This window comes from Mustela lutreola, chromosome 9 (genome assembly GCF_030435805.1).
Source record: "Mustela lutreola isolate mMusLut2 chromosome 9, mMusLut2.pri, whole genome shotgun sequence".
In the NCBI taxonomy this organism is placed as follows: Eukaryota; Metazoa; Chordata; class Mammalia; order Carnivora; family Mustelidae; genus Mustela; species Mustela lutreola.
In genome coordinates, this window is record NC_081298.1 from 131,524,984 (window position 1) to 131,546,533 (window position 21,550).

At 37.0% G+C, this 21,550-nt stretch overlaps 1 protein-coding gene across 3 annotated transcripts in view; it reads left to right on the top strand.

The window, feature by feature from the left end:
* Window positions 1-21,550, top strand: part of WDR35 (WD repeat domain 35) — a 63,332-nt gene that overhangs the window by 19,907 nt on the left and 21,875 nt on the right. For 2 of the 3 annotated variants that reach the window (XM_059132579.1, XM_059132577.1), the window contains exons 11-14: window positions 1,617-1,649; window positions 2,006-2,066; window positions 17,529-17,673; window positions 20,531-20,600. In XM_059132579.1, coding sequence (XP_058988562.1) covers window positions 1,617-1,649; window positions 2,006-2,066; window positions 17,529-17,673; window positions 20,531-20,600 — 309 coding nt within the window. The remainder of the gene's footprint in view (window positions 1-1,616; window positions 1,650-2,005; window positions 2,067-17,528; window positions 17,674-20,530; window positions 20,601-21,550) is intronic. The other variant, XM_059132578.1, reaches the window with a different exon arrangement.

A 21,550-nucleotide genomic window follows, 5' to 3' on the forward strand; every position in this document is an offset into this window, starting at 1 on the left:
CATTACTTAGATTTGTGGAGGTAAATATTAAAAGGATGAGTTAAAGGAGCTGGAAGTTGTTACTTCAGGGAGCAGAAAATGGGAAGTTGGGAGGAACTTCTGTTTTTTAGGAAGAAGTCTTATGGATCTACATCATTCTTTAACCTTGAGCATGTAGATTATATGTGGATTAAAAAATACAAGTTATTTGTAGCACTTTATGGCAGTAAATCAGCTTTTTTAAAGTAGTGGAATAATAAATTATATTTTGATATAATTTTTGTCCTTTAGTTTCTTAAAAAGTTTTTGAAATATTCTTCTATTTTTTCATTCAAATTTTAGTTTTGTTTATTTTTAAAAGATTTTATTTATTTGTTTTTAGAGAGAGAGAGAGAAGCCTGTGTGCCTGCATGTGAATGGGGCAGGGGGGTGGGGGTGGGGGGAGGGGGGAAGCGCAGAGAGAGAAGGAGAGAGTCTCAAGCAGACTCTGTTGCCAGCATGGAGCCTGATGCAGGGCTTGATCTCAGGACCCTGAGATCATGACGTGAGCCGAAATCAAGAGTCAGAGACTCAACTGACTGAGCCACCCAGGTGCCCCTAAATTTTTAACTTGAATCCCAGTATTATTAACACACAATGTTATATTAGTTTCAGGTGTACATTATAGCAATTCAACAGTTCTGCACATGACTCACTGCTCATCTTGACAAGTGTACTCTTAATCTCCTTTACCTATTTCAGCCGCCCCCCCCCCAGCCTGCCTCCATCAGTTTGTTCTCTAGAGTTAAGAGTCTGTTTCTTGGTTTGTTTCTCTCTTCTTTTCTTTGCTCATTAGTTTTGTTTCTTAATTCATATGAGTAAGATCATATGGTCTTTGTCTTAGTCTTTCTCTGACTTATGTCGCTTCGCAACATACTCTGTAGCTTCAAGCACGTTGTTGGAAATGGCAGGATTTCATTCTTTTTCTTAATGGCTGAATAATATTTCATCATATGTATCAATACACAACATCCTCTTTATCCATTCATCTGTTGATGGAAACCTGGGTTGCTTCCATAGTTTAGCTATTGTAAATAAAGCTGCAGTAAGCATAAGAGTGCATTTATCTCTTTGAATTCTTGTTTTTATATTTTTTGGGTAAATACTCAGTTGTGTGAGTCCCCAATCATGGGCTGGTTCTATTTTTAACTTTTGAAGGAACCTCCGTACTGTTTTCGACAGTGGCTCTAATGGTTTGCATTCCCACCAACAGTGCATAAAGATCCATTTAGTTTATATTTATGAAATTAAAGAAGTTTTACTTGAGAAGCTGAAAAATGAAAGAGAAGGACTGTAAATAGTACATAGAGAATTGGTTTATTTGAAATCATTATGCTTTTCAGAAGAACATCTAAGTAAAACAGTATTCTTAGCACAAGATAATAGAAAAGGTAACTAACAGTAAGAAAAATGAAATTATCACTTTAGAATAATATGGTGTAAAGTGTGCATTATCCTTGATTATTTTCCCTAATATTAATTACTGGTAATTGTGTTTGTGCTAACTAGCGGGCATTGTAAATCATTTTTCGCTAGATTGGATTATGTTTTTTTCTGAGTTAACTGATTTTTTCTGAATTTTTTATATTGCTTCAAAGGAGGAGAACGAGATGGGGACATTTGGTGCAACGGTAACAAATTAGTTCTTATGTAGGATGAAAGTGAGTTTTGAGGTTACAGTTGATCAGGAATTTTAGAAGTATAAATAATGAAAAGTAGTGTACTTGCGTTTCTTAGGTGGCCTCTTAAAAAACACAGTGTTCCATTAGTTGGAACTTGTTTTGAACTGATTTGAGGAATCAGCCTTGTTTTAATTTTAATTCATGTTTCTTTATGTTTAATGCTGTAGATTATGTTCTTTGCACTTAACAGTTTTATCAGTTATTTCCCAATTGTGATACTTTAAAGAGATAAGCATGATATTTTAAGCATTGTTTCCTTTATCGTAAAGAAGCAGAAATTCTGATACTCTGTTTTTTGTTCACAGTTTGTGCTAGTTCTTTGTAATTCTATTGGCACACCTTTGGATCCCAAATATATTGATATTGGTAAGTAAATGTTAATGTCTATTCCCTCTTTAATCAAATTTTATTTGTAACACTAATTTAAAAACCTAACAATTGTATTAATTAAAATGCTATTCTCCATAATAAGGATGACAGTTCTTCCTGGTTTGCCAAGTCCAGCACCAGTTTATGCCTATTATCATGGCAAAATTACTAATAATGCTCCACTTCACTATCAGAAGTCTCCTGTTTAATAGAATAAGTTGTAGATTACTGTATCTAAAAGCCACAGTAATCTCATTACCGCTGTACTGCCATCATTTGCTTTCAATGGGAAATATAATTGTATAAGAATTGGTATGCAGCATAATGATTAGCATGTAATAAATTGAGGATTATAGAAAGAATTTTGCTGTTAAACCACTTTTATTATTAATAAACTGCTTGTAAATACCTCTCTTCCATAAAAACACTTTAGCTGCTTGTAAAAGTGCATTTGCTCTTTCCAGATTTTTCTAATGAAATCAGTCTATTAATAGGGACAGCTTTCAAAAATTCCTGACTTTTTGTTTTCAGAAGACATTTGTTACTTTAGATTTACAATTCCCTCTAGCCAACAGCTATGAAAGTCATCATTAAAAAATTGCATGTCTTACTCTTAAGTTTTTTCTTAAAAATCATTACCAAATATTTTGTTGCCATTTCACTGCAACTTCCAAAACTAACATTTTTTAAAAGTGTGATAGTTTATTGGATATGGTATTAGAAAATTTAATAGATTTCAGAAATTGAAAACCAATTGAATTATTTTCTGAATCTGAGAGCTCGTCTTTTTTTTTTTAGTTTTCATATTCAATCTTAATCAAATGTTAGTGTCTGTCCTCTGTATTTTGCTAAACTTTTTGGGTGATACAAGCAAATGTGAGAAATACTGGCTTTAAAGATTTTATGCTCTCTGTTCAGGGTCTTGGTGACTCACTGTTATATAGTGAAACTTTTCAACTTCATGTCTTATGTTCATTGTTACTTAGCTATATGTTTACATATGTGCACACATGTGTATGTTATTGTTCCTTGTTAAAAGTCTTCCCTGAAATTCTTAGATTCTTGTTACATGAATGTCTTCTGTTAGAAACCTAACAGTCTTTAAGATGTGAATTCTGTCACTCTTTAGATTATATGCTTTTTCTTTTGATATCAAATAAGTTCTAACATAGAATAATGATGATACGTTTAGCCACAAAGTAATTTCGATCACAGGTAGTCTTTTTTTTTTTTTTTTTATAAAGCCAGATGTCAATCCCTCACCTTCATAAAATGGCCAATACTTGAGGGCATGATTATTTGTATTTTTGAGTCTCAAAACTTTTTTTTTTTTTTTTGCCGTCACGCTGGCTGAAATTTTAACAAACAGGTCTTTCATTGGTCTGCAGTAAACCCAGCCAAGGGCTCAACATTTTTGTTTCATACATATCCTGTAAAATTCCTTTTTTTCAGTTTGTATGCCAAATTTTCATGAGGACCAGAGGCTAAAACGAAAAAAGTATGCAACTGATGTTGTTCTGGAAAGTGTAATTTTCCTTGTGCTACCTACTCTTCCTCTGGATAATCTCTTTAGAAACTTTTTAAAAGAACTTCATACTTTATTATAGAAACTTAGTCTATGTGTCTCTTGTTCTATACATAAAGGAGTTAGGTACCCATTTTTCGTGCTCTTCCTTTGCACCCTTAAAATACCTTAGGTGCACTTCTATTGACAGTATTGCTTTTTACTGGGCACTATGATTATCGATTTTCTTGTTTGTCTTCCCCACAAGATTTTGAGCTTCTTAAGGATCTATGTCTTACTCATTTATGTATCTCCTCTACCTAACACTATGCTTACCCATAATAATGTTTATTGAATGTATGGAAAATATTTATTTTCTGTCACGAAAATAGAAAATGATAATTCATTTATTTAGCAATAAATAAATTCAGTGAGTTTCAGGTCCTGTACCAGGGATCTGGAGTTAGAAGACATTGACTATGAAACTTGCTGTAGGATATTTAAATAAATAATGAAATATAGTTACTCCATTGAACACTGGCTTACTGCTTGCTCCCCATCTGTGTGGTCGGTTTTGTGCTGGGTATTGGATAAGTGCATGTTGGTGAGTAAGGACACCAGGGACATCTTTCCTACTTAATTTAATTTGACCTGAATTTTGAAGATGAGTATTTCTTCAGGTGACTTTTTAAGGAGAGAAAACAGCATCTGCAGAGGATTGAAGGCATGGAAAGTGCCTGGAAAGTACCAGGGGCCTGTCCTTTAGCCATTTTGGTGGAACCATATCAGTGGCTTTCTAGTGATGGTCTCTAACACATGCACTGAGTCCTCCATATAATCTAGAAATAGGCAATTTTATGAAAACATGTCAGTGCAGTTTCAGTTTACCAGCTCTTTAAGGGGCTGAGAAATGAATAAGTAGAAAGGTAGGGGAACATTACAGATGTAGACATTTATTTCAGGCCTCAGCATTAAAATATTACAAGCAGGTTTCACTTATATGTGAATTCCTCGATTGTTTTAAGTTATTTTACATCCTTGCTTGCTTAGTAACTACAGCTTCTTAATGTTACAAAGTTCAGTTAATGGAAGCATTATTTTTTTTTTTATTAGTTTCAGAGGTAGAATTTAGAGATTCATCAGTTGCATATAATACCTGGTGTTCATTATGTCAAGTGCCCTCCTTAGTGCCTTCCTTACTGCCCGTCGCCCGGTTATCTCCCACCCACCTCCCCTCCAGCAGCCCTCAGTTTGTTTCCTGGAGTTCATTGTCTCTTATGGTTTGCCTTCCTCTTGGTTTTCATCTTATTTAATTTTTCTTTCCCTTCCCCTGTGTTCGTTTTGTTTCTTAAATTCCACATGAGTGAAATCAGATGGTGTTTGCTTTTCTCTGACTTATCTTGCTTAGTGTAATACCTTCTAGTTCCATTCATTGTTGTTGCAAATGGCAAGATTTCTTTCTTTTTGATGGCTGGATAATGTTCCAGCGTGTGTGTGTGTGTGTGTGTGTGTGCGTGTGTGTGTGATTGTATATATACGTATGTACACACCGCATCTTTTTTATCCATTTATCTGTTGATGGACATCTGGGCTGCCCCTTCAAATCACTATGTTTGCATCCTTTGGATAAATACCTAGTACTGCAATTGCTAGGTCCTAAGTTAGCTCTATTTTTAACTTTCTGAGCAACCTCCATACTGTTTTCCAGAGTGGCTGCACAAGTTTGCATTCCCACCAAGAGTGTAAGAGGGTTCTTCTTTCTCCATATCCTCGCCAATATCTGTTTTTTCTTGACTTGTTAATTTTAGCCCTTCTGACTGGTGTGAGGTGGTATCTCATTGTGGTTTTGATTTGTATTTCCCTAATGCCGAGCAATGTTGAGCGTTTTTTCATGTGTCTGTTGGTCATTTTGACTTCTTTGGAGAAATATCTGTTCATGTCTTCTGCCCATTTCTTGACTGGACTTTTTGTTTTTTTGGGTGTTGAGTTTGATAAGTGCTTTATAGATACTAGCACTATACTTTATGGATACTAGTAGTACTTTATCTGATAAGACATTTGTAAATATCTTCTCCCATTCTATAGGTTGCTTTTAGTTTTGTTGACTGTTTGCTTTGTTGTGCAAAAGTTTTTATTTTGATGTCCCAATAGTTCCTTTTTGCTTTTGTTTCTCTTGCCTTTGGAGACATGTCTAGGAAGGAGTTGCTCTGGCTGATGTCAAAGAGGTGCCTGTGTTCTCCTTAGGATTTTGATGGATTCCTGTCTCACATTTAGGTCTTTCATTCATTTTGAGTTTAATTTTGTGTATGGTTTTAAAAGAGTGGTCCAGTTTCATTCTTCTGCATGTGGCTGTCCAATTCTCCCAACACCATTTGTTGAAGAGATTGTCGTTTTCTTAAAATTTTTTTCCCCAACATTCTAGATATTTGAATTTTTTTTTTCCCAGATGATGAATAGTTGAGAAGGACATGGAGTGCTTTTATCCTGGTTGTGTTCTTTTTCTAAAATGTTCTGTTAAAATTTGGATTCTTTTTCCTGGAGGTTTAGTTCTAGGAAACTAAGAACAAATCCACCTGGATTGGGTAGATCTTTTAATGAAGATCTAGCACAATTTTTGTAGATAGGATTATCTACCCATATGAGTTTGCTGAAATTACTACCTGCTGGTTCAAAAGAATGTATGTTTCAGGTACATTTGTATTTGTTTTTTGTACTGATCCGTGGGTTTGTATGTGATTTTATTATAAAAACCTATGTAGGTAATAAAGGTAAAGACAATAATAGTAACCACATCTAATTCTTATTAACCCTTAATGAGAAGCCGTATGGCATAGTGGTTAAGGACATGGCTCTTGGAGACAGATTAACAGGGCTTGTGTCCCCCCTTCTCCCACTTCCCAGCTGTGTGCTTCAGCAAGTTATGTAATCCCTCCATCTTTCTGTGTCTTCATCTGCTACCTGCAGATAATAATGCCAACCTCATGGAGTAGTTGTGTGAGTGAGAATAGATACTATGGAGTATGTTTGTTATATATTAACATAATTATATATTGTATATAGCTAGCAATTATAATTAGTATATTATAATATATACTGGTATATATATTATATACATATAAAATATTTTATATTATATATAAATATATATAAATAATTTAAATATATTATATATAAATATATATTATATATAAATATTTAAATATATTTATATAGATATAAATATTTAAATATATATTTATATAGATATAAATATGTATTATATATAAATAATATTATATATAAATATTTATATATATTTATATATGAACATATATGAATGTGAATATATATATGAATTATATATATATATATATATATATAAAAAATTCAATCAATACTGGCTTTGAAGTGATTATTAAGCCTTTATTCTATTCCAGGCACTGTACTGTGCTTTATGTTTACTATCTCTTTTAATCTTCAAACAACTGTATAAGCTTGGTATTATCATCTTCAGTTGCAGTGAGTAAACTGAGGTTCAGAGAGAATAAGTGATTTATCTACGGCCACAGAGTTAAGCAAGTACCTGTTGCTTGAATCTCAAAGTCTGACTCTTTCATGGAACCACTAACATTTTACTTTTGAATTAATCAGGCTAACGATTAGTTATTGTGATTATTAAGGATGTATCAAAAAGGAACCGGACTCCTGGGTGGCTCAGAAGGTTAAGTGCCTGCCTTCAGCTCAGGTCATGGTCCCAGGGTCCTGGGATTGAGCCGCATGCGAGCTCCCTGCTCATCGGGAGCCTGCTTCTCCCTCTCCTTCCCACTTGTGCTCTTTCTTGCTATCTCTGTTACTACCTCTCTCAAATAAATAAAAAAATCTTAAAAAAAGAGAAAGGAACATGAATATAATTTAGTTGTAGGTAAACAGTGGATAGAGGAATAATTTTATATACTTAAGAAAAATTGTATTAGAAAATAGTTTAAGGGTTTGTGATCTTCTTTCATACCATACTGAGGGCATAATATTTGGCATTAGAGTGTCTGTGGTAGAATTTACTAAACATTTAACAAATGTGTTAGGATTTAGTGGAGAGCGGGGGTCAGAGAAAGCTGAGCAAAGCCTGGGCCTGGCGTGCAAGTTCATCCCACTCCACAATCCCCAGGTCTTTGCTACCCTTCTCCAGAACTGCTTTTCAACCCCTTGTCCCCTGTAGGAAAGGCTTCTGGCTCCCTCTAGAGTTCAACAATAGTATCTGTTTTGAATAGAAAAATCTCGACAATTATAATGAAAACAATTTTTTTTTAGTATGATTCAACTATACTGAATTACTTAGCATGTAAAAATTCTTGAATTTGAAACTCAAAGTTGGTAATTTACTCAATTAAGATTTTACCATTAGCTGGTTTCTAATTCTTTGTCCACTTTCTAAGTCTCTTACTGCCTTAAATATCTACTTGGACTGTGGCAAGAGTTCCAGAAATGGTAGCTATTAACACCAGTCCTTTATTCTGGCCATATGAATACTTTGCTTAGTATTTAATAAAACATAAGTTTTACCCTATTCTAATCATTCATGAGTTTAGAAAATAGATATGAAACTGATCTTTATGAAGGATTTTTTTGTTGTTGTTTTAATATATTTTGTGTGTGCAAGCTTAGTTTTATTATGGTGTTTAGTTTGTTTTGTGACCATGGGCAAGTTATTTTACTTATTTATTCCTCCATTTTTAAGTTTTTAAGATAGTCTTCGTAAGACTGTGTCATCAAAGGGCACGCAGTAGGGGGCGCCTGTGTGGCTTAGTGGGTTAGGCCTTTGCTTTCAGCTCAGGTCATAATATCAGGGTCCTGGGATCCAGCCCTATATCAGGCTCTTTGCTCAGCAGGGAGCCTGCTCCGGCGCCCCCTCCCCTTCTTCTCTGCTTATGTAATCTCTCTCTGTCAAATAAATAAAATCTTTTGGAAAAAAAAAAAAGGGTACACAGTAGGAGCTTAATTAAATGTTTTTTAAGAAACAGAACAGAAAGGGGCGCCTGGGTGGTTCAGTTGGTTAAGTGTCTGCCTTCAGCTCAGGTCATGATCCCAGGGTCCTGGGCTCAAGCCCCGTTTAGGGCTCTTTGCTCAGTGGTGAGCCTGCTTCTCCCACTCCCTCTGCCTTCCATGCTCCCTGCTTGTGTGCACTCGCTCTCTCTGTCAAATAAATAAATAAAATTTTAAAAGAAAAACAGAACAGATGAAAAAAAGTTATATGTTTAGGAGAATATTTTTCAAAATTAGGAAGGGACTTCAGAGAATTTTCTTTTCTAAATTAATGAGGAAATTTAAGACGTGAGATCAGAGGGAAGGATACAGGCCCAAACCAAGCAGTAATAGTAGTGGGGACAGGAGGAGGGAGTGGGATTTGATTTCTCTTTTGATCAGTTAATGGACATTTGGGCTATTTCTACCTTTTGGCTATTCAAAACAATGCTGTTCTGAACATTTATGTGTGAGCTTTTGTGTGGACATGTGTTTTCATTTCTCTTGGTTATGTACCTAGGAGTGGACTTGTTGGGGCATGTGGTAATAACTCTGTATTTAACATTTGGAAAAATTGCCAAACTATTTTTGAAAATGGATGCACCACTTTATTTTCCTACCATTTCTGTACATTCTTGGCAATACTCATTAATGTCTAGCCTTTTGATTCTAGCTATTAAAACAGGAGAGTAGTATCTCATTGTGGTTTTGATTTGCGTTTGCTTGATGGCTAGTGCTGTTGAACATCTTTTCCTTTGCTTGCTGGCTGTTTGTATATCTTCATTGGAGAAATGTCTGTTCAGATTTTTTGCCCATTTTAAAAAATTATTACTGTTTTTATTTATTTTTTTATTAACGTAGAATGTGTTATTTGTTGCAGGGGTACAGGTCTGTGACTCATCAGTCTTACCCAATTCACTGCACTCACCATAGCACATACCTTCCCCAATGTCCATCACCCAGCCACCCCACCCCTCCCACATACCTCCCTTCTGGCATCCCTCAGTTTATTTCCTGAGATTAAGAGTCTCTTATGGTTTGTCTCCCTCTCTGGTTTCGTCTTGTTTCATTTTTCCCTCCCTTCCCCTATCATCCTCTGTCTTGTTTCTTAAATTCTTCATATCAGTGAGATCGTATGATAATTGTCTTTCTCTGATTGACTTATTTCCCTTAGGATAATACCCTCTAGTTCCATCCATGTCATTGCAAATGGCAAATTTTTTGATGGCTGCATAATATTCCATTGTATATATACTACATTTTCTTTACCCATTCATCTGTGGTTGGACATCTAGGCTCTATAGTTTGGCTATTGTGGACACTGCTGCTATAAACGTTCGGGTGCATGTGCCCCTTTGGATCACTACATTTGTATCTTTAGGGTAAACAGCCAGTAGTGTGATTGCTGGGTCATAGGGTAGCTCTATTTTCACCTTTTTGAGGAACCTCCATGCTGTTTTCCAGTGTGGCTGCACCAGCTTGCATTCCCACCAACAGTGTAGGAGGGTTCCCCTTTCTCCGCATCCTTGCCAGCATCTGTCCTTTCCTGACTTGTCAATTTTAGCCATTCTGACTGGTGTGAGGTGGTATCTCATTGTAGTTTTGATTTGTATTTTCCTGATGCCCAGTGATGTTGAGCACTTCTTCATTTGGAAGTCTTCTTAGAGAGAGTCTTCATTTGGATGTCGTCTTAGAGAAATGTCTGTTCATGTCTTCGGCCCATTTTTTTTTTTTTTTTAAAGATAACTGTGTTTTTTTGTTTGTTTTGTTTTTGTTTTTAAAGATTTTATTTATTTATTTGACAGACAAATCACAAGTAGGCAGAGAGGCAGGCATAGAGAGAAGAGGAAGCAGGCTCCCCATGGAGCCGAGAACCTGATGCGGGGCTTGATCCCAGGACCCTGGGATTTGAGCCGAGGGCAGAGGTTTTAATCCACTGAGCCACCCTTTGGCCCAGGCGCCCCTTTGGCCCATTTCTTGATTGAATTCTTTGTTCTTTGGATGTTGAGTTTGATAAGTTCTTTATAGATTTTGGATATTAGCTCTTTATCTGAAATGTGATTTGCAAATATCTTTTCCCATTCTGTCAGTTGTCTTTTGGTTTTGTTGACTGTTTGCTTTGCTGTGCAAAAGCTTTTTATCTTGATGAAGTCCCAATAGTTCATTTTTGTCCTTGCTTCCCTTGCCATTTTGTCCTTCATTTTGTCTTTGCTTCCTTTGCCTTTGGTGATGTTTCTAGGAAGAAGTTGCTGTGGCTGAGGTCGAAAAGATTGCTGCCTGTGTTCTCCTCAAGGATTTTGATGGATTCCTGTCTCACATTGAGGTCTTTCACCCATTTTGAGTCTATTTTTGTGTGTGGTGTAAGGAAATGGTCCAGTTTTATTCTTCTGCATGTGGCTGTCCAATTTTCCCAACACCATTTGTTGAAGAGACTATCTTTTCTCCATTGGACTTTTCTTTCCTGCTTTGTTGAAGAAACTTAGTTGACCATAGATTTGAGAGTCCATTTATGGGCTCTCTGTTCTGTTCCATTGATCTATGTCTCTTGTTTTTGTGCCAGTACTATATTGTTTTGATGATTACAGCTTTGTAGAGCTTGAGGTCTGGAATTGTGATGCCGCCAGCTTTGGTTTTCTTTTTCAACATACCTTTGGCTATTCAGGGTCTTTTCTGGTTCCATATAAATTTTAGGATTATTTGTCCCATTTCTTTGAAAAAAGTTGATGGTATTTTGATAGGGATTGCATTAAATGTGTAGATTGCTCTAGGTAGCATAGATATTTTCACAATATTTGTTGTTCCAATCCATGAGCATGGAATGTTTTTCCGTTTCTTTGTGTTTTCCTCAATTTCTTTCATGAATGCTTTATAGTTTTCTGAGTACAGATTCTTTGCCTCTTTGGTTAGATTTATTCCTAGGTATCTTATGGTTTTGGGTGCAACTGTAAATGGGATCGACTCCTTAATTTCTCTTTCTTCTGTCTTGTTGTTGGTGTATAGAAGTATAACTGATTTCTGTGCATTGATTTTATATGCTGACACTTTACTGAATTCCTGTATGAGTTCTAGTAGTTTTAGAGTGCAGTCTTTTGGGTTTTCCACAGAAAGTATCATATCATTTGCAAAGAGTGAGTTCTTTGCCTTCTTGACTTCTTTGCCTTGCTGATTTAGATGCCTTTTATTTCTTTTTGTTGTCTGATTGCTGAGGCTACTATTTCTAGTACTATGTTGAATAGCAGTGGTGATAGTGGACATCCCTGCCATGTTCCTGACCTTAGGGGAAGAGCTCTCAGTTTTTCCCCATTGAAAATGATATTCACTGTGGGTTTTTCATAGATTGCCTTTATGATACTGAGATATGTACCCTCTGTCCCTACACTGTGATCAAGAAAGTTTTGATCAAGAAAGGATGCTGTACTTTGTCAATTGCTTTTTCAGCATCTGTTGAGAGTATCATATGGTTCTTGTTCTTTCTTTTGTTAATGTATTATATCACACTGATTTGTGGATGTTGAACCAGCCTTGCAACCCAGGAATACATCCCACTTGGTCATAGTGAATAATCCTTTCAGTGTACTCTTGGATCCTATTGGCTAGTATTTTGGTAAGAGTTTTTGCATCCATGTTCATCAGGGGTATTGATCTGTAATTCTCCTTTTTGATGGGGTCTTTTTCTGGTTTCAGCCTCATAATATGAGTTTGGAAGTTTTCCTTCCATTTCTATTTTTTATAACAGTTTCAGGAGAATAGGTATTAATTCTTCTTTCAATGTTTGGTAGAATTTATCTGGGAAACCATCTGGGCCTGGGCTCTTGTTTGTTGGGAGATTTTTGATTACTGCTTCAAATTCCTTATTGGTTATGGGTCTGTCAGATTTTCTATTTCTTCCTGGTTCAGTTTTGGTAGTTTATAGTCTCTAGGAATGCATCCATTTCTTCCAGATGTCTAATTTGCTAGCGTATAGTTGCTCATAATATGTTCTTATAATTGTTTGTATTTCTTGGGTGTTGGTTGTGATTTCTCCTCTTTCAGTCATGATTTTATTAATTTGGGTCCTTTCTCTTTCCTTTTTGGTAAGTCTGGCCAGGGGTTTATCAATATTTTTTTTCTTAAGATTTTATTTATTTATTTGACAGAGATCACAAGTAGGCAGAGAGGCAGGCAGAGAGAGAGAGAGAGAGAGGAGAGGAAGCAGGCTCCCTGCTGAGCAGAGAGCCTGATGTGGGGCTCCATCCCAGGACCCTGGGACCATGAACTGAGCCAAAGGCAGAGGCTTTAACCCACTGAGCCACCCAGGCACCGTTACTAATTCTTTCAAAGAACCAGCTCCTGGTTTCGTTGACCTGTTCTTTTGTTCTTTTGGTTTCTATTTCATTGATTTCTGCTTTTATCTTTATTATTTCTCTTCTTCTGCTGGGTTTAGGCTTTATTTGCTGTTTTTTCTCCAGCTCTTTTAGGTAGGGTTAGGTTGCATATTTGAGACCTTTCTTGTTTCTTGAGAAAGGCTTGTATTCCTATATACTTTTCTCTTAGGAGCGGCTTTGATGCATCCCAAAGATTTTTGAAAAGTTGTGTTTTCATTTTCATTTGTTCCCATGAATTTTTAAAATTCTTCTTTAATTTCCTGATTGACCCATTCATTCTTGGTAAGATGCTCTTTAGCCTCCATGTATTTGAGTTCTTTCCAACTTTCCTCTTGTGGTTGAGTTCTAGTTTCAAAACTTTGTGGTCTGAAGATATGCAGGAATGATCCCAGTCTTTTGGTACTGGTTGAAACCTGATTTGTGACCCAGGATGTGATCTATTCTGGAGATTGTTCCATGTGCATTAGAGAGGAATGTGTATTCTGTTGCTTTGGGGTGGAATGTTCTGAATATATCTGTGATATCCATCTAGTCCAGTTTGTCATTTGAAACCTTTATTTCCTTGTTGATCTTTTGCTGAGATGGTCTGTACACTTCATGGGGGGGGTGTTAAAGTCCCCTACTATTATTGTATTATTGTCAATGTGTTTCTTTGATTTTGTTATTAATTGGCTTATATAATTGGTTGCTCCCATGTTAGGGGCATAGACATTTAAAACCGTTAGATCTTCTTGTTGTACAGACCCTTTAAGTATGATATATTGCCCTTCCTCATCTCTTATTATAGTCTTTGGCTTACAATCTAATTTATCTGATACAGGGATTGCCACCCCATCTTTCTTTGGATGTCCATTAGCATGGTAAATTGTTTTCCACCCCCTCACCTTAAATCTGGAAGTGTCTTTGGGTCTAAAATGAGTCTCTTGCAAATAGCATATTAATGGGTCTTGTTTTTTTAATCCATTCTGATACCCTTTGTCTTTTGATTGGGCATTTAGCCCATTTACACTCAGGCTAACTACTGAACGATAAGAATTTATTGTCATTATATTACCTATAAGGTAACTGTTACTGTGTATTGTCTCTGTTCCTTTTTGGCCTATGTTACTTTTAGGCTCTCTCTTTGCTTAGAGGACCCCTTTAAATATTTCCTATAGAGATGGTTTGGTGTTTGCGAATTCTTTCAGTATTTGTTTGTCCTGGAAGCTTTTTATCTCTCCTTCTATTTTCAATGACAGCCTAGCTGAGTATAGTATTCTTGGCTGCATATTTTTCTCATTTCGTGCTCTGACTATGTCATCCCAGTTCTTTCTGGTCTGCCAGTTCTCTGTGGACAGATCTGCTGTCAGTCTAATATTTCTACTGTTTTAAGTTACAGACTTCTTGTCTCCAGCTGCTTTCAAGATTTTCTCTTTGTCTTTGAGACTTGTTAGGCTCACAATTAGATGATGGGGTGTTGACCTATTTTTATAGTTTTTGAGGGGGGTTCTCTGTGCCTCCGGGATTTTGATGCCTTTTTCCTTCCCCAAATTAAGGGGAATTTGGTCCAATATACCTTCTGTTCCCCCACCCCTTTTCTGGGATCCCAATTACTCTTCTTTTTTTTTAACATAAAATTTATTATTAGCCCCAGGGGTACAGGTCTGTGAATTGCCAGGTTTACACTTCATAGCACTCACCATAGCACATACTTTCCCCAATGTCCATAAAGGGATCCCAGTTATTCTAATACTGTTTCATCTTACAGTATCACTTATCTCTTGAATTCTCCCCTTGTGATCCAATAGTTGTTTATCTCTGTTTTTCTCAGGTTCTTTATTCTCCATCATTTGGTCTTCTATATCCCTAGTTCTCTCTTCTGCCTCATTTGTCCTAGCAATAAGAGCCTCCATTTTTTATTGTACCTCATTACTAGCTTTTTTGATTTCAACTTGGTGAGATTTTAGTTCTTTTATTTCTCCAGAAAGGGATTCTCTAGTATCTTCTATGCGTTTTTCAAGCCCAGCTAGCATTTTTATAATCATCATTCTGAACTCTAGTTCAGACATCTTATTTATGTCCCAATTGATTAAGTCCCTAGCAGTTGGTACTGCCTCTTGTTCTTTTTTTTGAGGTGAGTTTTTCCACTTTGTCATTTTGTCCAGAGAAGAATAGGTAAATGAGAGAACAAAATTCTAAAAGGGCAACAACAACCCCAGAAAAATATACACTAAACAAATCGAAGAGACTCAAAACCAGGGGGAAAAGAAAGGAAGAAAAAAATGTATGATCAGGCTGGTGAAAAGAACAGAGCCCCATACTTGATTTGGGGTATATTTTGATCTGTTAGAAGAAACTGCCTCCTAAAATTTTAAAGAAAGAAAAACATATATATATATATATATATATATATATATATATATATATATTCACACACGCACGCGCACACACACACACACACAAGGGTAAACACAATGAATGGATGGAATGTGACTGTGAAGATGAAAATTAAAAGATTCTAAAAAAGAAATTGACAAGAAGTTGGTTCAAAAAAGAAAGGAAAAAACATCTAAAAAAAAGAGAGAGAGAATATCATCAGGCAGGAGACTAGCACAATGCCATACACTAGATTTAGGGTATCTTTTGGTCTGTTAGAAGAAACTGTATCCCAAAATTTTAAAGAAAGAGAAACATATATATACAAAAAATGAGATTAAGTACAATGAAGGGATAGAATATGAGTATAAAAATGAAAATTAAGATTTCAAAAAAGGTGTTAAGATGGTTAAAATAGGTAAGACGATAAATTAAAAAAAAATTAAAAAGAAAAAAATAAAGAAAATTTTAAAAATTTAACTTTGGAAGACTGAAGTGTCAGGGGAAAAAAGCCATGAATTCTCTGTGCTCTATGTCCCTAGCGTGGGAGTTTTGATGTTCTCATTGATCAGTAATCTTGGTCTTGGCTAGATGTTCTTGCTGATCTTCTGGGGGAGGGGCCCATTGCCATGATTCTCAAATGTCTGCCTGAGGCTAATTGTACCACTCTAGTCAGTGCCATGCTAAGTAATCTGCTTTGGAGGAGGGTAATGAGGATGGTGGCCTCCCAATATCCGGCCTGTAGGAGCTGAGAGCTCAGGGCCCACTCCTCAGTGTGCTTTCAGAGAAAAGCAGTCAATCCCTCCCATCTCCCTGGTCTCTGGCCACACTTGTGCTCACTTGGGCTATGACCGAGTGTTTTTATCTCTGGCGCACGGCCCTGTTTGGAGTGTCCAAACCCAGCAGATTCCTGCAGTGCGCTCCCGCACTGTTCTTCCTGGTGGAGGAAAGGAGGGGTCTCTCCAGATCTGCCACTTGTGGGGTCCCTGTTCAAAGAGCAGTGGCCTATGCCTTGGATCATGGTTTATGGCAATCCGTAGCTGAGAGCCCACCCCTTGGCTTCGTCTTTGCAGCCCGCTTTCCTGCTCCAATACCGGGGAGCTCTATCACACTCAGACGCCCCCAGTCTTTCTGTGACCTCCAAGGGTCCTGAGATCACACTGTCCCAGCGAGGACTCCACCCCCCGCTTAGCCACTGGAGTGATGTCCCTCCACAGAGCAGACTTCTAAAAGTGCTGATTTCATGCTCCGCTGCTCTCTCACTTGCCTGGAGCCAGCTAATGGAAGCTTCTTCCCCCGGCGGTCTAACTTCTGGAATATCCCCTCAGATTCACTTCTCTGCACTTCCTGCTTTCCAGAAAGTGTCGCTTTTCTTCATAGAATTGCTGCTATCCTTTTCTTTGATCTCCTGTTGAGTTTGTAGGTGTTCAGAGTAGTTTGATAACTATCTAGCTGAATTCCTGGGATCAGACAAAATTAGGTCTTCTCCTCTGCCATTTTGCTCCTTTTTTTTTTTTTTTTTTTGCCCATTTTTAAATCGGGCTATTTATCTTTTTATTATTGAATTGTAAGTGCTCTTTACATAGTCTAGAAACAATTTCTTATCACAAACACGATTTATACATATTTTCTTCTGTGGGTTATCTTTTCACTTTTTTGATGGTGTCCTTTGAAGCACAAATGTTGGGGTGCTTAGGTGGCTCAGTTAAGCATCTGCCTTCTGCTCAGGTCATGATCTCAGGGCTCTGGAATTGAGCCCCCTGTTGGGTTTCCTTCTCAGCAGGGACCCTGCTTCTCCCTTTCCCATTGCTCATGCTTTCTCTTACTATCTTTCTCTGTCTCAAATAAATAAAATCTTGAAAAAAAGTCTTTTGAAGCACAAATGTTTTTAATTTGATGAAGTCCAGTTTATCTCCTTTTTGATTCATTGCTTGTGCTTTTAGTGTCATGTCTAAGGAACTCTTGTCTTATCCACCATCACAAAGATTATTTCTAATTTTTTTGTCTCCTCGGACTTCTGTAGTTTTAGCTCTTACATTTAGATCTTTGATCCATTTTGATGTAATGTTTTTGTATAGTTCTACAAGCCTTTGATTCTTTTTTGATTTCAGAGACTGTGTGTGAGGTATATTGTCTGACATGTGGGGTTGAACGCAGTGCTCACTCAATTCTTTTGTAGCACAAACATTCTGTGTGTCTATGTAACTAACTTAATTGTCTTAATGCTCTTTTTAATAGTACCATTATTTGTTGCAATGACCAAAACCCATGTGATAGCAGCTTCGAAAGAAGCATTTTATACCTGGCAGTATCGTGTGGCAAAGAAGCTCACAGCATTGGAAATTAATCAGATCACACGGTCTCGAAAAGAAGGGAGAGAAAGGTATATCTTTTGATGCATGGTTTTTAGTAGCTCAACCATATCACATTTAAATCAGACATAGTTAATTATAAATTGTCATGCTTGAGAACTGTAAATTGTTTTGGTTACTAAAAATAATATTTTTCCATTAATTTCAAAACCTTTCAAATTATTTGTTTAAATATCAAAATAAATGAGAGGTAGCGTGGTGTAATAAAAGATAGCCCTTGGAGATGAAGAGTGGAAATCTGTGTTTTTATAAGGAAATAGCTATTCTCACTCATTTACTCTTACCATATTAGGATAAACCATAAATATGATTATTCAGTTGAAAATCTAACCAAAGCTTCATTCTTATGGGTTAGTTGTATGGGTCTTTCCAGAAGGGTGGGGATGATTCTAGTATCAATCTCCATAAAAAGGCAGGTTCTTAGGGAGGAAGTCTTCAGGTGGGGCGAAGTGGTCACTTGGCTTCTTTCTCTTGCCCTTGATTCGAGGGGGGCTGGGGTTAAGTGATAGAGGGGGCTCTACCACATGGAGAAGTTAGGAGCTAGGATGGGGGGAATTCCCTTTAGTAAGTTTCAAGGTGCAGATCCATTTACTGTGTTTTGTCAGTTATATTGTCTCTGTTGGTGATACTTTTTTTGGCCTTTTGTTATTACCGTAAGCCTTTAAATAAAGCATTTTGTTGACTGTTCTAAGCTAATAATTCTTAATCAGGGCATAGGCCTGTGATGGTGGGAGTGGGCAGTAGGGGTCATGTCAGATCATCTTCCCTCACACATGCTTGAGATCTTAATGCCATCTTCCCTTCCCTTTAAGACTCACTCTTGTACTAAGATCAGAGAAATGTCCCTAGTAAATATTTTAGATACATGAATTCATGTGGAAGCAAAACAAACAAACTAAAAAAACCCCAAACAAAACAAAATAAAAAAAAAAGTTGAGGGACACCTGGGTGGCTCAGTTGGTTATGTGTCTGACTCTTGATTATGGCTTAGGTCATGATCTTAGGGTTGGGAGATTGAGGCCCTGTGTCTGGCTCTGTGTTGGGCATGGAGCCAGTTAAATTCTCTCTCTGTCTCCCACCCCCCCGCCTTCCCAACTTCTCCCTCTCTAAACAAAACATAACAAAACTCCCAGAATAGTTGAAAAACACTATATCTTGCTTTCTCAGTAGTTCTGAAAGTCTATCTAGAAAGAATCTTTGGCCTCTTTCCAGGAGAGCATGTGACAGTGGTAGCAATAATAAGTAAAAGAGCCACAGTCTGCTGGGAGGTCTTAGGATAAAGTTGGAACTGAAAAGTCTAGCCTCTTCATAGAGTAAGTAGAGTAAGTTCCTCTGAGAGCCAGCGAAAGATATTCTGGTTTTAAGATGGCAGCATCTCCCTTTCTTTCTATCTGAGACACACTTACAAGTTCTAGTGATTGGGCAGGTTCTCTCTGGGCCTCAATTTTCTCATCTGTGAAATATGGTGGATGATGGTAGTAAGAAAAGAATACTTCTAATATGCTAGACACTACAGTAAGCCTAGTCAGTACTCTTATTAATCCTGTGTCAGAGAGGAAACTAAGACACAGGAGCTTAAATTATTTGCCAAAGGTCACCAGCTGATAAGTAGAAATGGGACATAGATCTGGTTGATCTGGTTGATCTGGCTTGATCTGGCTCTGAAACACTCAGATTGGCCTTTCTTGTAGTACTCTACTTGTTTTAAGAGATGGAAGGTGGTCACATGATCTCCTGGGAGACCTCCTATTCTGACCTTTGACTTTTATTTTGTGATAACTAAGTAGAAGTAGTAGCTGCATATACTTAATAGCAATGTATTACAATGCAGAATCCTGGCACCTCTAAATTTATTTTCTTTTTTAAAATATGTTTTCTTTTTGCATTTAATACATTTCTATTTAACATTTGATCTCATTATACTGACAAAAGTATAATCACGATTTCAATTTAACAGTGATAAAATTTCATGATATTTTAAAGAGAGAAAATGGCTTAATTTTGTTGTGCCTATATTCCATCTATGATTTCTTGATCAGGCTCTGTTCATATGTGCTTTACAAACATCATTTTATTTATGCCTCTTAAAAAACCCTGCAAAGGTTGCCCTTATTCTCCACATGGAGAAATTGAGGCTTAGAGGCTTGTCCAGGGCCTCATAGCTACTCTGTGATGTATCTTCCCTATTCGCCATCATTCGTTTTAATATTTTCCCAGCAAACATAGAGCACCTGACAGTGTGTCACACTGTGCTAGGCACATAGTCTTTGCCTCCTCAGCTGGTGGGGGAGACAAGTAAAGTGGAGATGCTATGGTGTGAATAGTATTATATTGAAGGTATTGAAGGTATCAGATGGGGAAAGTCCAAAAGTAGTTCATCCTCACAACACAGGGAACATAAGAATGATTCTTTATTTCAGAACAAAAATTCCATTAATTAGAGCTTCCCAAATACTTTTAAGCTTTACCTTTATTAAGCACATTGACAGAAGGGAAATTATAGAGAAATGACAGAGAAACTTAGTGTATTGAAGTTATTTCTGAGTGATGTTCATTTGCAGAGTAAGGTAAAATAATCTGTTGGGGCTTAATAAAGTGCATTGGAAATATGTGATTCAATGTCCAAATAAGTTTTTGGCATAACTTTCAGGAACATATCATTTGCATAACTAGTAAACACCTGGCAGGTAGTTTTTACCTTTATGGGATCTAGCTGTGTCAAGAACTCTTTAAAATAATCAGGACATTTAGGTTACGTAGTAGTATTCATTGGTGTCATCCAGTCCTTTAATTGTTCTAGAGATTGTGAAATGGCATAACCTGTACTTAGACCATCTTTGAAATGATCACCTTTTTTTTTTCCCCCAGAATTTATCATGTTGATGATACTCCTTCTGGATCAGTGGATGGGGTGCTTGATTATAGTAAAGCAATTCAGGTAGGCAATTGCAGCAAATGTCAGTATCTGTAAGTTTTGAAATACTGTAATTTTATTTTGACATCTGACAAATAATTATTTTTTTACTGAATAGCATGTTATTCTAGTAATTCTTTAAAAAATGTCTATTCTGAAAAGCTTTTATCTCAGTCTCCTTTTTTCCCCTCGATTTTTAAAACCATTTTTGAAATAATAATAGGCTCTCGGGGAGGTTGCACAGATACAGCACGTAGAACCTTTTTACCCCGCTTCCCTCAGGGGTAACATCTTCTATAACTGGGATAATATCAAAGACAGGAAATTGCTATTGGTAATGACACTCTTCACTGGACTGCCACCCGATTCCTTGTTTCAGTTTCACTAGTTTTGACATGTACATGTATGCGTGCAGTTTTATGTAATCTCACCATCGGGCACGGACTTGCCTCATGCTAGTTCTCCATTTTTGCACTTGCTCTCCACCCTGTCCCTGCCCCGCGACAACCATGAATCGGTTTCTGTCTCTGGTTTTGTCACTCTGAGAATTTTTCAAATGAAGAGAATCATATAACGTGTAACCTTTTGAAATTGACTTTTTCGCACTAAGCATATAAGCCCTTGGGATCCATCCAGGCTGTTGAAGTACTGTGCCACTACTTCCCCTTCCTCATTCTGGCACGAGCTGTCTGTCCTTCCACCATCTGTCCTTTTATGTCTGAGCTCAGGGTTTTGCCTCCCTGTGCTTTTCTGTGTATGTGAGATGTTCCTTCCTGTTGCGCTCGTAATTCCCGAGCACATCTCTACTTGTGTCATACTGTACTGTAATAAGGTGTCGGGCTCGCTGTCTTCCCCAGGAGGCTTTTGAGGAATCCCTGAAGGGAAAGATTTTATCTGAGTGTCTCCAGTGCTTAGTTCAGTGTCTAGCACATAGTAGGTGCTCATTAAGTAAATCTTAAGTCAATAAATATATT